General features: G+C 39.1%; 1 protein-coding gene across 4 annotated transcripts; it reads right to left on the reverse strand.

The window, feature by feature from the left end:
- Nucleotides 1-2,971: 2,971 nt before the first annotated feature.
- MC5R (melanocortin 5 receptor) lies at nucleotides 2,972-14,279 on the reverse strand. 4 transcript variants are annotated; one of them, XM_064432904.1, is made up of 4 exons: nucleotides 13,944-14,279; nucleotides 13,020-13,175; nucleotides 7,274-7,374; nucleotides 2,972-6,433 (listed from the first exon to the last, which is right to left on the reverse strand). In XM_064432904.1, exon 4 carries the CDS (start codon nucleotides 6,345-6,347, stop codon nucleotides 5,370-5,372), a length of 978 nt encoding a protein of 325 aa, XP_064288974.1. In that variant the 5' UTR covers nucleotides 6,348-6,433; nucleotides 7,274-7,374; nucleotides 13,020-13,175; nucleotides 13,944-14,279; the 3' UTR covers nucleotides 2,972-5,369. The 4 variants fall into 4 exon arrangements, with proteins under 4 accessions (XP_064288974.1, XP_064288985.1, XP_064288968.1 ...); XM_064432915.1 differs by lacking the exons at nucleotides 13,020-13,175; nucleotides 13,944-14,279 and having other exon boundaries at nucleotides 7,282-7,575; XM_064432898.1 differs by lacking the exons at nucleotides 13,020-13,175; nucleotides 13,944-14,279 and having other exon boundaries at nucleotides 7,274-7,574.
- Nucleotides 14,280-14,553: the final 274 nt, after the last annotated feature.

Raw genomic sequence — 14,553 nt, forward strand, 5'->3', positions numbered from 1 at the left:
ATTTAGAGAACAGAGAGCCTCTGTTCCCATGAGCATTTCAGAGATCTTGAAATTTCCAAATTATAGAGTGTGTTATACTAAATGAAAGTATATTGTTACATACTGCATAGACAACAAAAGAGGCAGCAGCATCTGGCACTGTGGAAATGTAGTTTACATCTAGATCTGGATTATCATTTGTTTATCTGGGCCTCTGAGCCAAAAACAATGTAATAGGTCTAGGAAAATGACATAATGACAACAAGGTATGAAGATACCAGTAGAGATTAAATGGGTCAGGATTCTTAGCTGGCAAAGATAAAATTTATAGAAGAATATAGGGGAGTAGGATAATGAATGTCACAAGGAAAATGCATGGAGACTAATTACTTCTTTTCTTTGCAACATAAGGACTGTAGGGCATTGAAGAAAACTTACAAGTAGATGTTTTATAAGAGAAAAAAAAATTTTCCACTCAACATATCTAACTTGTGAAACAAGATGTTGCAGATTAAAATAAACAGATCCAAGAGTGATTAGGTACATTTGTGTAAGACCCATTCATTTAGAGCTATCGGTCACAAATCTTTAAATATAACCTCCTGCCCAAGAAGTCCCCACACCACAGTTTCCTTCCAATCCAGAGGATTGCTAGACACAACTCCAAACTTTACATAATGTCCCTAAAGAGCTGCCCTTTTTTTTGATGAAAACCCTTCACTCCTTGCTCAGCACAGCTGGTCATGCATTCCTAGGGCTTTTTTAGGCAAGTTGCTCAAAAAAATAAAACCAAAAAACTGTTGTGGGAATAATGCTTAAACCATAAGAACTTAACAAATTTACTAGATCTTTAGTTAACTGGTGCTGGGGGAACTCTGTTCTGTCACACTGATCTGTATAATTTTCAAAACTTCAAGATGCAAAAAGTACTTGAGGTTTTTCTCTTCTATTTCAGATCTTGACTGTTGCTAATTTGTTCACAGGGAGAGAAACTACATGAAAAACATGCTACAGATTGGAAAGCACAGTAACAAATAACATGACAAATAACAAAAAGCAGAAAGGTTAGAGGAAAAGGAACTATACATTCTCACATACATTTTGTCTGTTGATGTCATCTATGCTTGTATTTTATATTTGGGAGTAAAAACTGATGTAGACATGTGGGTAGGTGTACACATACACCTCAGACTCTTCTGTCCTGCATGAGGAACACGGGGATCCAAGATACCCACAGCTCAGGTTGTAACACAGGCTAAGATAGAAAAGGAGGAAGGACATCTCACCTGGAGATAAACTAGCAGAGAGTCTTGTGCGGGCAGCTCCACCACAGCCTGCATGACTTTCTGTCATGTGAGGACATGTCTGTCCCATGTGAGGATCCCCACTTCCACATCCATGTTCCCAAATCTTCTTCACCCACCCTGCCTAACAGGAAGGGCACTGCACAGGAAAACCAACACAGCTGAAGACTGGGACCATCCTTTGCAATTCCTGAATGCAGCAGTGGTCACCATTAATTGGTCTTCTGTGCAAGAAGCTGATGAGCAACAGAGGAAGCATTTACTGAAAAATAGGCAGGAGAATCCACAACAAGACTTTGGAGTACACAGAGTCCTTGATTATTTCAGAGAGCAGACTGTGTGAGGGAGTTCAGTTGTTTTCCCAAAGGTTTTAAACCTTTTCTGCCTTCCTAAAATTTGTGTGTGCAGGAGATTACTGTGCTTTCTGCACTTATTTGGGCAGGATCCACAAAAAATGCAGCACCAATCTCCAGAGAGACATTCTGAGAAGGTTTTCTGAGGGGATAAGCCTAAGAGTTGGGAATGAATGTGCAAAACACTCTCAAAAGGGTTCCACACTATGTTAGTAGACTGCTGGACACTGGTTGCCCAAATGGTGCAGATCTGTAGATTGTAGATCTGAAAACAATCATCCCTCACGGCCCAGACTCAGTGGCGCTGGTACTCAGTAATTAGTGCTTTTTGTGACAGATTTGTGCCCATTTGGGAAGCAGGATCCTGAAGCCCCGGACCATAAACAACTTGGTTGCTCCACCCAATTATAAACTGTTTTGTGTTGCAGGAGACACTAAGTCTCTTTGAGGAAACTAGTACTTCCTAGAACTTTATTGTGGCCTTGGTATCGTAAAAGGATTCAGATTTTTTCTTTTAATATTCCCCTTAATGCTAATCTGCTTAAAATGAAGATGACTCTATAGGAGTTGATCCCACCAGCGACAGGAGGAAGATCAGAATACTTGCTCTATTAAGAACTTTTAAATTGTGACACATGAGTTAGAAGCAGTGAGGTGTACTGTCATTAAAGCAACAGTGAGCAATAAAAATTAGTTTTGGCACTTTGGGGCAGAAATAGTGTGATTTTAGCTTGCTTTGTCCAGTGACTAAAGCTAAACCGTAAATGTCTGGCTGGATAAGCAAGAATAGTGTCATTAACTGCAGTGACATGGTGCAATGACAGCCAAGCAACTAATTTTTCATGGCTGTCCTGTGACAGAAAGTGTCCTGCTTACACAATGCTGGCTCGTCCCAGTCTATCGCAACACTTAGTGTTTTCCAGGCTCTGACAGAAGTGACAGTATGTTAAATGGTCCTTTTATTCTGCAGCTAAACTGGAGAAAGAAACATGTTAAAGCTTGTCATGGTCTCCCAGAGATATGTATTTTATAGTCATTACTAGAGTGTAAACAACCTGTTCTGCAGGAAATGTTCTAGCCTGTTCTGAAAATACTTTCATTTTGCTTTTACGTTGTTTCAGCTTCCCACCGGTAAAATTTATAATGAAGATGTGATGCTGACACCAAGGCAAACATAGGTATAAATGTAAATACACTGTATTAGTCTGTAACTCTCATTCAGAATGTTTCTTAAGAAGGCACCTGTTCAAATGAGACATGAAAGTCTGTAATGCAATATTCCCTCTGTGAATAATGTAGCAGAAACATTACAATGAATAACCAGAAATGTGGGAGTTTCCAGCAATCCAGTTTAATAGTTTCTTCATATGTCTATGTTTATACATCAAACAGACTTCAAACAAAACAAAAAAAGAGTAATATGCAATTCAAGAAAATACCTTAAGCTATTACAGTTTTGGTTTCCCCTTAGCTAATTTACAGTTATGTACAAAACTGTCTTATTTGCAATACCCAGTGAAGATTTAATGATTTATTTACATCAGCTGGTGCCTTTCACTACACAGTGGATCTGTCTCCTTTTGTCATTTACATTCATAGGTGCAAGAGCCAACATTTAGAGGCTTTTTATGGATAGGATTAAGAGATGGGCTGAAAAAAGGCAAGATTCTCACTACTGACCACCAGCATTCTCTGAAATCCTATTTTCAGATGTAGCTGAAGGAAGACTCTAGCCCCTAGTGCACTGATAACCAGTATATCAGTCAGCATAATAAGGTATCTCCACTGAGGATAACATTCCCACTCATGTCAGAGGGAGATATATGTGAGCTGGAGGAATAGTAAATTTTAAGCAGACAAAATGTATAACTCTGGTGCTAAAGGTGCATCTTACTTCTCCTGTCAGAAACCTCCTAAGCAAATGAAGACATAAAGTAGGCTCTAAGTGTGTTGAGGGGAATACTTTCCAATTTTTCTTACACAAGACATAAAATTAGGAGGGGAAAAATATAATTTTATCATAATATGCAAACTGTGTCATAGAATCGCTGAATAATTTGGGTTGGAAGGCACCTGTGGAGGTAATCTGCTTCTAGGGGTTCAAAGCAGGGTCAACTTCAAAGTTAGAGTCAGCTTTCAATTTAGTGCAGATTTTTCAGGGTGATGTCAAGTCAAGTTCTAAAGATGAAAATTTCTAAGATGGATTTTGCGCAACCATTGAGAACCTATTCACATATTTGACCACCCTCATAGCAAATAAATTTCCTAAAACCCAAGCAGGACTTTCACCTTGAAAGTATAGCCTAACGCTCATGGAATAAATCATAAACTGTCTGCTGATAAACAAGAGTTTTACAGCATGTATAAACCAAGTATAACAAGCATTATTCTTCCAAACTTCAGAAGGAAGAGTTTGGTTTTTTCAAGATATATTCAGCTATCCAGTCAGTAGTTCAACACCACTTGGAATCTTTCCATAGCTTAAATCACAGCACAAGATATGCACCATTCATGGCCATCAAGAAATACCAAAATTGCGCTTCCTCCATCTTTTGTAAGCCCAGTATTTTGCACATTACGCAGCTGTTGCAGAACAGCAGGTTTACGAGAGCATGACTAGATGCAAACTACTCACACAAAAGGCATGAGGGTTTCATCTTAGAATCCTCTCAGCTCGGAGGAAAACTGTTTAGGGAACAAAAGTCAGGACTATGTTATAGCTACATGTACCTGATGTTTTGAAACCCTTTTTTTGCCATTGCCTGCCATGCCTTTTGATTATCAAACTTGTTTTGTCTCTCCCAACTTGAAGGATGCAATCTACAGAAACACAAGCTCTTCACATCCAAAGGCAGCCACTCACTCAGTCTTTCCATCTCCACAAAATATTGCACTAATATCTACAGGCTGTGTTCCCTTTTCTTCCCTAGCCATGGCAAATAAAGAAAACAGAAAAACTAGAATCAGCTCAGCCTTCATATTCAGCCTTAAAATCCACCTGTGGTACCTCTTGCTTCAGAGTGATTTGAACATACATAGTCATATATGACAAAGTGCTGTATCCAGCCTGGAAAATCTCATGGTAACATTGGCATCTTACACAACATGAATTTTATGACAGTAACAGTCATGACTGGAATACAAGACTGCTGATACGTGCATGTATATTGATCATAACTGCTGACCAAGGTATGTGGAGCTTGATAATTGGAGCTACTTCTCTCATTTTATGTCTTCAGAAGGAAATAGCAAAAAACTTCCTTGTTAATTCTGGGCATCAAAATAAGCCATGCTTGTTTTTATCTAGAGAGATAAATTTTTATTATTTTTTCATATCTAGAGAGACAAATAACACCAAAAGAAACACACATTGAGAGGCTGGTGGGTTTATTCACATGGCAGAATTCACGCACTGCATTTAGCAGAAATAAAAATAAGGTTTTCCCTGTATAATCCTCTTACAAATTCCAATCTTCAATAGAGTAAATGAGATTCAAAAATATCCTTTTCCCAAAATATCCTTTATCCCTATAATACAGATGCACTGAGTAGCTCCAACCACCAGCATGAGGGATGTGTGGAGGGAAAGAAATGTAAAATCACATGTTAAAAAAGGGTTTCTGATTGCTGTGGGAATCACAACAGCTGAACGGAGAAAAGGTTCCATAGGCATTTCACCAAAATTACAGGATGCAGGAAGATGTTTTCTCTTCCCTTGTTTGGTTTTGTTATCTTAATACTTGTTTGATAACCCACAGAGCATTCTCAGGCTATAGCAACAAATTATCTCTTTGAAAGTCTTCCTCATTTCCTGGCTACGAAAGGCGTAGATCAAGGGGTCGATCACCGAGTTGCACATAATGAGAATGAGGTACATGTTGAAGTGAGACATGAAGCAAACACAGTAGAGGTTTTGAGGGCAGGAGATCATCAGGATGAGATGAAGGAAGAATGGAGCCCAGCAAACAATGAAGATGCCAAGAAGCATAGTCAGGGTGATGGCTCCTTTCATGCTGGTTCTTTGACGGACAGAGTTGTACCCAGGCAAGGCAGCGATTTTCTTCACGTGAGTACGAGCCAGGAGGAACATATGGATGTACAGTGAGACCATGAGGAACAACATGGTAAAAAACATAGTGATGAGACAAATGACCACATAAGTTGATTCATAATAAAGAATGAAGATAATGCCACAGCCTGTGCAAAAGGTCCAGATGCATGCAATAATGAGCCCCGACCTTTTCACTGTCATGATGTTGTGATAGCGCAGGGCATAGAAGATAGTGATATATCTGTCTACTGCTATAGCCAGCAAACTGCACATGGAAGCCACCACAGATATGCAGATCATTGAATCAAAGACGTTGTCTATATGACGGACAAAGGCATCTTCCATAATGATGTGTCTATTGTTTATTAAGTATATGGTTATGGTCTCCCAAGCATTAGACACGCTAACCAGCATGTCAGCCACTGCTAAACTGCAAACAAAAAAATACATGGGTGAGTGCAAATTCTTGTTCTTAACTATTGCACATATAACTAGTATGTTTTCAAGGAGGCTTACAATGCCCAGAGTTAGGAACACCTCAGCTGCGATGACCACTTGCTCACATGGTGATGACTTGGTCTTTGCAGTAGGCAGAGTAAAGTTGCTACCAAAGGCACTCAGATTTAGTTCAGAAACATAGAATTGAGAGGACGTGTTCATCTCTGGGAGCTAACACATTCTCTTGCTTCTGAAGGGCTTGTCAAGGAGTGTGGTAAATGCATTTTCCAGAAGGCAGAAGATCCTGCCTAAAAAAAAATATAGCATGAAGATTACAGGCAGAAGTTAACAATATAAACAGCAGCCATTTATATTTAATTTGTCTTGTACATGTCCCATCTCTTCCACACCACATTCCTTCACTGATTCTAAATTAAACTTTGGTGGGCTCAGAGATTTTCTACCTATCCTTACTCAGAAATTAAAATCACAAACTGATGAAAAGATTCCTGCACTCTTCATTCATAGTTTTGTTTATTCTATCTGGAGTTCCCTGGAGTTCCTGCCCCAGAATGTTCTGGAAGTTCTGCTGAAAAGCAAACAAAACACAGTTTTCCCAGTCCCAGCTCTCAAACCCCAGAAATGCAGGAGGATGTAGCATTAGGTCTAGCAGAAACTGCTCACTTGCATATAAAGATATAAAGAAGTTTCTATTATTGCCACAATGAAGAATAGAACATTTTCAGTAAAAGGTTTAAATGGTTTTACTGACCTTTGTACATTTAATTTGGCATGAACTATATTATAAACACCTTATCTGTGCAGTGTTAAAATGCTCATTTAAAAGCTTGGTATCAAACACCCGACCAAGGCAAATCTATACATTTCGGGATACTCTAAAGTGGCAGAATTGGTGTGAGTAGATTTCTATTGTAAAAGAAGTTTTGTCTTCCAAATCCAGAATATTTCATTCAATGGTTTTCTGGTAATGACAATATTTAGAGAAAGTTATAACTCATCACATTTTTAATAAAAGGAACATTTAGAGCTGATTGTCAGTGACTTATTGCAAATAAAAATTCCAAGCATATAATGCTAAACAATTTTTAAAAAGCCCCTTTTTATTTGCAATCAAGAATTTACTGTACCTATTTACCAGAGCTGCTCCTTTAGCTGCTTTTCCTCATCTGCAACATTTCCTCCAGAGAGCTGAAGTTTCAGCCCCCCTGACATCTGGAGCTGGGGACTCCTTGGTGGCAAAATATGAAAAAAAAATAGAGGGAAAGGAATTAGTAAATCCATAGAGTCAAAGCTGACCACGTATAAATTACTTACTGTGCAACTGCCTTTTTATAGACACCGAGCAATAATGACTTCAGTACTCAAACTGTGGCTCCTCCTCCGCTTCTTTGCCCCCCTGGATTTCTCTTTCCACAGATCTCATAGCAAAGGCTTGGGTTTTTACCACCATCTAGTGGCCTTCCCCTCTCTTTCTAACTGAACAGGGATTCTGATCTGAAGTTCATTATGAGCTTTCTATAATATTAAAGGGGGGAAATGTACAAGACATACTCCTTTCCTTTTTTTTCTTTGTTTTCTTTGTTGTTTCTAGTACACTGACAATAAGTCCATCCTAAAATAGTACTCCAAAACAGGAGACAATACTATTATTGAAGTGAGAGGCTTATTACTGTTATAAGCATTTTTCTCATATTCAGCTTTGCTGGGATTTTTTCGGAAATAAGAAACCACTGTTAAAAAACTTAGAGAACATACATTCAAAGTCAAAGCCAAATTTAAATAATTTGTATTAAAACAATTGAACAAATAAACAGCTTGCTTGCTAGAATAGAGATTTCAGTGTAGAAATGGAAGGAGCAGTATATCATGCCAGCAGCCCGGGCTCCCCAAGATGGATGTGAATTCCCCCAGGGGCCCAAGAGCTGTTAAACTCAGCGCTCAGTGGTTGAAGTTCCTCTGTGGGTCTAGCAGAAGGCAGCCATACTCCTCCTGAGCCAAAAGGAAGGTGGCAAAATCAGTTCAAGTCTTTAACAAATGGTCTCTGCTCCCAGCTGCAGGCTGGGGAATGCAAAGCACAAACCTTCCTGACACTGCCAAATGCCCTTCTTCTTAGCTGCTAACCAGACAGTCAGATGCCATGCAGAATTTGAAGTTAACACTTGACACAGGAAGTGTCTGCTTCTCCAAATCACCACTTTTCCAAAAATCAGTGGATGTAGGTTTTTCATGGTGTATAACAGATCCAATTGCTTCTTTTTAACCTACAGCATTTTTCTTAAAGCACCACCAACAAATTCCTGTGCCACTTTTGTGTTTTCAGTGTTCAGCTAAGGTTTATCATTGAAAAGCAGATAAATCCCTATTTCTAATTAATATGCTCCACAGTAGGTTTCTCTATTGTTGCTGCTGGCTTCACTCTAACCCTTCACTCTAGGGATGCAGAAACACCTGGGCCGTTATATGAAATATTTTTATGTACAAATAGTCCCTGCACAAAGGGTGACAGTAAAAAACATTTATTTTATCATTTTGAGTAAAATGGCTCTTTTAGCATTATAGAGTTATAGTCAGGAGATGAACTTTGCCTATCCCTTCTCTCCAGTACTGGAAAGAGAATTTAGATTATTACAAACTAGAGGTCACAAATTATGCTCAAGTGCAGCTGCTAAATCTGAGTGGATCATGCCATCTGCTGAACACACACACTGCCTTCTGTACCTCACCCATGTGCCAGTTCTGAGCTCTTAGTTCTTTGCTATGATCAAAAGAAAAGAACAGAGAAACCTCATCTGCAATCCTCTTTCTGTTCTATAATGTAAAGCATATTTTTGGTAACATGTTTTCAGCAAAGTTAACTTAGTTAACTTTGGTTATCTTTCTCATAGCTTTTGATATTCCCATTGCAGGTCCTGGAAGTCAGATACCTAACAGCAAATTTTACTCGTTCCTGTGTATCTAGCAAGAACTGTGCAGACATTGTACTCTTTTCCCTTCCAATTACTCTTCTTGCAGTACCCAACTTGCTTTTTGTTGCTGTATATCACATTGTCTCTTGTTAGGTTCTGTTCATTCCATTTACAAGTTGCTCTGTATGTTCAGTTTAACAAAGTTCTTTGCAGACCAGCTTAACTGCTTTACAAAAGCTTTCAGTGTACTTGGTAGGGCTCAGCAAAACAGCCAATTGCAGGAAATAATTACACATCAGACTGGGTGGTTTGGCTGATATTCCTTAGAGCAATGCCAAGTTTCTTACATATAAATTATGAATCAGCCTTTAAATTCTTGTTCCACAAGCCAGACACTGCAGGTGTAAACCTTGGTACAATTGCCTATGCTACACCAAATAAAGTCCTTTATTTATAAAACTTACAGAAAGATTGCCTGGGTAGTGGTACAGACCCGTTTCTCCTTATGTTAAAGGATGAGATTGAAATGAAATGAAATGAAATGAAATGAAATGAAATGAAATGAAATGAAATGAAATGAAATTAAATTAAATTAAATTAAATTAAATTAAATTAAATTTTAAAAAATGCTTCCCTTCCCCACCCTCCAAAAAAGTGTTTTATCATTACATTGCTGCAGTAAGCAGCTCTTTGGTGCTATAGCTTGACAAGCAGGTAACTGAAAGGACACCCAAAGAGCAGTGAGGGGAGGCAGGCAAGTGAGTTATAAAGATTTGAATTAAAGGGGTATGGGAGCAGATCTCTGTATTCTCTTGGGAAGAATCAAAGAGCTGCTTCCCAGCTGCAAGACTCCTGAATGAATAGTCTTGTCTTTCAGATGTTCATGATCTCAGTGTTCAGCTCCCTCGACCAAGAAATTTCTTTGGGTTCTAGGAAAAGAGATTGAAAGTGCTACAGAAAGACATCAGTGAATAGAAGAAAGAAGTAAGATAGTATTCTGGCAGAAAAAGAGATGCCAGGTCCTGTCTCAGTCCCATGCCATTCTTTTCAGCTGTGAAGTGGTTGAGAGAGAGCAGAAGCCACTCCAGATACATATTTGCCTCTCAGATTTTGTCAGCAACCAGACTGGGAGCCCTGACAACATCACTGGCAGAAACAGTGGGGCCCTGCTTGCCACCAGAAATCCCAGCCAGAAATCCCCTTCGCCCTGCACATCTGCTGGAACTACACTGACACGTAGGGAAAGTTATATCCTGTAAAAACCAGCAGGGAATTACCACCTGCATGACACCAAGATACTGATTTCGTCGATAAATGGATAAATGAGGCCGATGGAAGGATGTGTTCCCAAAGAAGTTTCTGTAGAAGAGCCAGTTACACTCAGATGCATTCTGGTATTAATCTATGCTAATCTTAACAGGTTCAGAGAAGAGTGTTAGTGGTGTTAATAAAAATTTACCAAACTTGTCTAGTGCTAACATATGTCATAAATTCAATTCCAGTATCCTTCTGCAGCTCTTTTTATCTATTTGATGAAAATACCTTTGTTCCACATAACTAGGATTGGTGCTCTTGGCCTATTTATAAAATCCCTCTTCTGTCTAATTCTTGTCTACATTGTCATCAGCAGAATATATCAAAGTCACAGCGGATCCTTCCAGACTGCTCTAAGAGATAACCTGTGCATGTGCCAAAAGGGAAGATCATGGCCTTCTCTGCATTCAAATCACATAACAAATGTTCTTTAATTTCTCAGACTGAGAAAACTATTTGTCCTGCCCCGCGTACTGAGCAGCCTTGTCTGAGCCCCATCAAGGTCCCCACTGTTAGCTCCTCAACATTACAGTCAGTTAGCCTTTAGTAAAGACAGCAAATTAATTGAGATTAAATTAAAAAAAAAAAAAAAAAGAAAGAAAGGACAGTTTTACTTCTTATCCTGAAATAAAAAAGCTGGATGAAGTGATGACAGACTGTCAGCATTTCAGTCCCCTTGTCTGTCCAGGTGATGTGTGAAAGCCTAAAAATTAGGCTTTGCAGTAAGCAGTGGCATAGTGAATACTTTCTTTTACATCATGGCTCTAATCTTCAAATCAACATCTGATCTTTCGTATTTTTTTCAGAAAGAAAAGGAAGTCTGAAAAACGGCATCAAAATGTAAAGTAATCTGTACCCTTATAAGGGTAGGATCAGCCATACTTAGTATGAATGCACTAGCACTTTTGGCCATCAGCCCTTTCAGATGAGTCCTTCAAAATGGTTTGAGATAGTCTCTGGCCAGTCTCAGTTGGTTCCTGTCAGTGGTGCTTCTGGCATTAGAGTACAAAGCTGAGAGAGATGCAGTATAGTACAAAAGGCATTTAAGGAAGATTTATCCTAATAACCTGAAATGGATGATGTTGTAACCAGCCTCCCAAACTGTAAAAGAGTAATAAGAGGTTTAGTAACCATCATTTTTATGTGCCACTAATTGAAGCAATGAATCACCCTCTAGCCTTTTGTTAGAGGATGGGTCAGCAGCACAGACCTGGTGAATCAGAAGTGCCAGCTGCAGTCTCCACAAGGCACAAATAACCAGCAGGAGACTGTAGAAACTTTCCAAGAGAAAAGAGAGATGATTCCATAATATACAAACAGCCTGGGATAAAGAAGAACACAAACCAGCATATTCTTGTTTGTTACTTCTTTCTGGAAGGACTGGCTGAGACCCCAGAGTAATTTAAAACCATATAAAGGACCTCAGTAGGTTGGAGAGATGAGCAGAGAACAGTCTGAAATACAACAGAGTCAAATGCAGGGTCCTACTAGCAAAGAACAAACCTTCCAAACACAGTGCACTGTGCTTAGATCATCCTTCCCCCCCTTATTTTAGTACAAAGTATATGCACAAATCTACTTTATTTGAGTGTAAAGAGGCATGCCTTCCTTAGAGTGAGTGACAAAATTCTGATTTCTGATTTTTTTATAAAGTACTGGTCTAAAGAGATGCCTTGAAAAGCTGCTCACTTCCATCTTCCTTTCCTCCAGACAAGCTGAGGAGCACAGCAAGAACCCTTCCCTGGGAGCACAGCACTCCCCATCCTGGCCTGGCTGCTTGCTTTGAGCAGAGAGCCTTGACAACTCAGTGTCTCTTTGTCCTGTGCTGTCTCTCTAGTCCGGTGCTGGCACTTTAGCACAGCATGAACATGGAAAGGTAACAAAGCAGCTGAAGGAAAACCCCAAGGAGATGCACAGTGAGAATTATCCTTAATTTTCTCTCTCACAGAGCATTGCTACACACAGAAAACTGCAGATACAGTAATGTGTGCATGCTGCTCCTACCAAGGCAAGTGCACATGTCTCTGGTTCGATGCACATGATAACTAAGCATGGACCCATGTGCTACACAGGCAATTTTTAAGAACACCCAGGCAACAATATCAACATTTGTCTCTTAGTACTGTTCAGTGCTAATCTAACATCTCCGTACTCATATATAGGTTCTTTCCTCGCTCTCTGTTCAGGTTGGCAAAAAATGCAGATAGTTCCTATTTAATGAGGTGTCTAAGGGCAAAAAGAAGAATTAAATAACAGCCATTTAGCTCAGAACTCAATTTTTTTCTGTCAATCACTACACTATGTTTTCTGATCTCTATGGCAATAAAGGCTTGCAATAAACAGTGTCTTGCAGTATCTTGTTTTGTCAGGATTTTTTTAAATCACTGTATCCTAACAGGAAAAAAATAAGCAATATTATTTCAGAAGTTGGAATTATTTTCCTCTTAGTATTCACCTGCTAAGGAGTGAAAGGGTGAGTATTGCTATGGCTGAAATGAGAGCTGTCAAAATCAAAAAGGTAAATTATGTTAACCAGAAGCAAAGAGACTTGCAGAAAGGAAAGTGTTCAGTATCAAATCTGAACCCAGAATATCTTCTATACGGCAGTAATCAGCACATGCAGTTGTACTATTGAGAACTTAAATCCACTTACAATAAAACATTGTCCTCAACAGTAGGCTGTTTGCTGACATACAAAAATCAAGTGACTCTCATGGCCCTCCCAGATTCCTGGCATTTAAAATTTCAAGCATCATTAATCCTTCGCAAAAGCTGGAGCCATGTGTCCTCATGTACTTGGTGTCTGATCCTGTATTAAAAGTGAAGCAGAACCTGAGAAAAGTCTTGTCATACTGGTTTGCTGAGGCTGCTGCTATGATGCACCTTTCTGGCTTTCCTGGGTTTACAAAGTGCCCGGTTACAAAAGATCAGACAATCATTTCCTTTGAGCGTGTTTTGAAACGTGAACAAAAGCCCTTTCCTTTCTCTCTCCCCACCCAAACAAACAAACCACAACACAAACACCAAATTATTTCAGAGAGAGGACAAGCAAGCTCTGGATCTGATGAAATTTAACCTTGAGCCAGTGCATGTCTTAATCATTCAGCTAACAGGGATGGCAGATTTGTGTCTCCAAGAAACCACTTGCTATTGGATCAGTTGGGAAATAAATTTCTGCAAGAGCTAAGATGGACTATGCAAGGGTTACTCAACTAAATTGCATTTCTTCATTCCATCTCTAGTGGCTGATAAATTTAAAAAAAAAAAAGCTTGGCATCTAGAGTCTTTATTACTTTCTTTTGTTGAGCTCCTCATTGAATATAGGGTGGAGGTCAATGCTGGCTAAACATCACAGCCTTCAAAGTGGTGAATACCTGTATCTTTGTAAAAGTGCTTATTAAAGATGTTGAATACTTACCATGCACATCAAATTCAATGGCTAATTAAAAGCAGGGGTTGAAAATTTTCCATTTGGTGGATGAAAGATAAACCCCTCAAACTTCTAGGCAAAAAAATTAAGCTTTAATCTTAAGAAAAATAATTTTTTTCCCTGTGAATATGTACTTGAGTTGCCAACCTTCATGGCCTCCAGGGCTGACAGACAACTCCAGTGCTCTTCAAGAAATTCCTGGGGAGCTGAGAGGGAAGATGTGTAGATCCTTCACCATAACATGACAGGAGCTTCTGTTCCACATGCCCATGCCTCTAGCTCTGTAGAGACTGTCTGTATTCCTTGTGCTCTCCTCTGGACCTATAAACACGCCAGCAATGTTGTAACTGAGATTTAAAGAGCAAGGATTGCACTTGTTAGCATAACTGCATTAATGTCACATACAACTACAGAATATGGCTCTGATTCCTAAAACCAAGTATACTTTTGTTGATATATCCTGGTCTGTCAATGAGCAGCTCAAAAAAATTTCCCCAAAGCCAGCAGGGAACAATTAAAGTCTGAATACTTACAGATGCACAAATTTGTAGCTAAGAATTAACCTCTCCAAGGAAAAAAAAATAAAAGGTTCTGGCAAAGTAGTAGATGTGTACTAAATTTATACACATGCAAATATTTTTTATGCAACAGAAAGGGACAAGTCAATCCAAAGATTTAGATTAATTAGAACAACCAGTACAAAGACAACTTGTAAGTCTCCTGACTTTTTTTCAGAAAAAAAAATTGCGGGGAGAGC

The sequence above is a fragment of the Passer domesticus genome, chromosome 1 (assembly GCF_036417665.1).
Source record: "Passer domesticus isolate bPasDom1 chromosome 1, bPasDom1.hap1, whole genome shotgun sequence".
In the NCBI taxonomy this organism is placed as follows: domain Eukaryota; kingdom Metazoa; phylum Chordata; class Aves; order Passeriformes; family Passeridae; genus Passer; species Passer domesticus.

What these genes read in the sequence shown, in the direction of transcription:
- MC5R (XM_064432904.1), bottom strand. Translation starts at nt 6,347, where the DNA reads ATGAACACGTCCTCTCAATTCTATGTTTCTGAACTAAATCTGAGTGCC.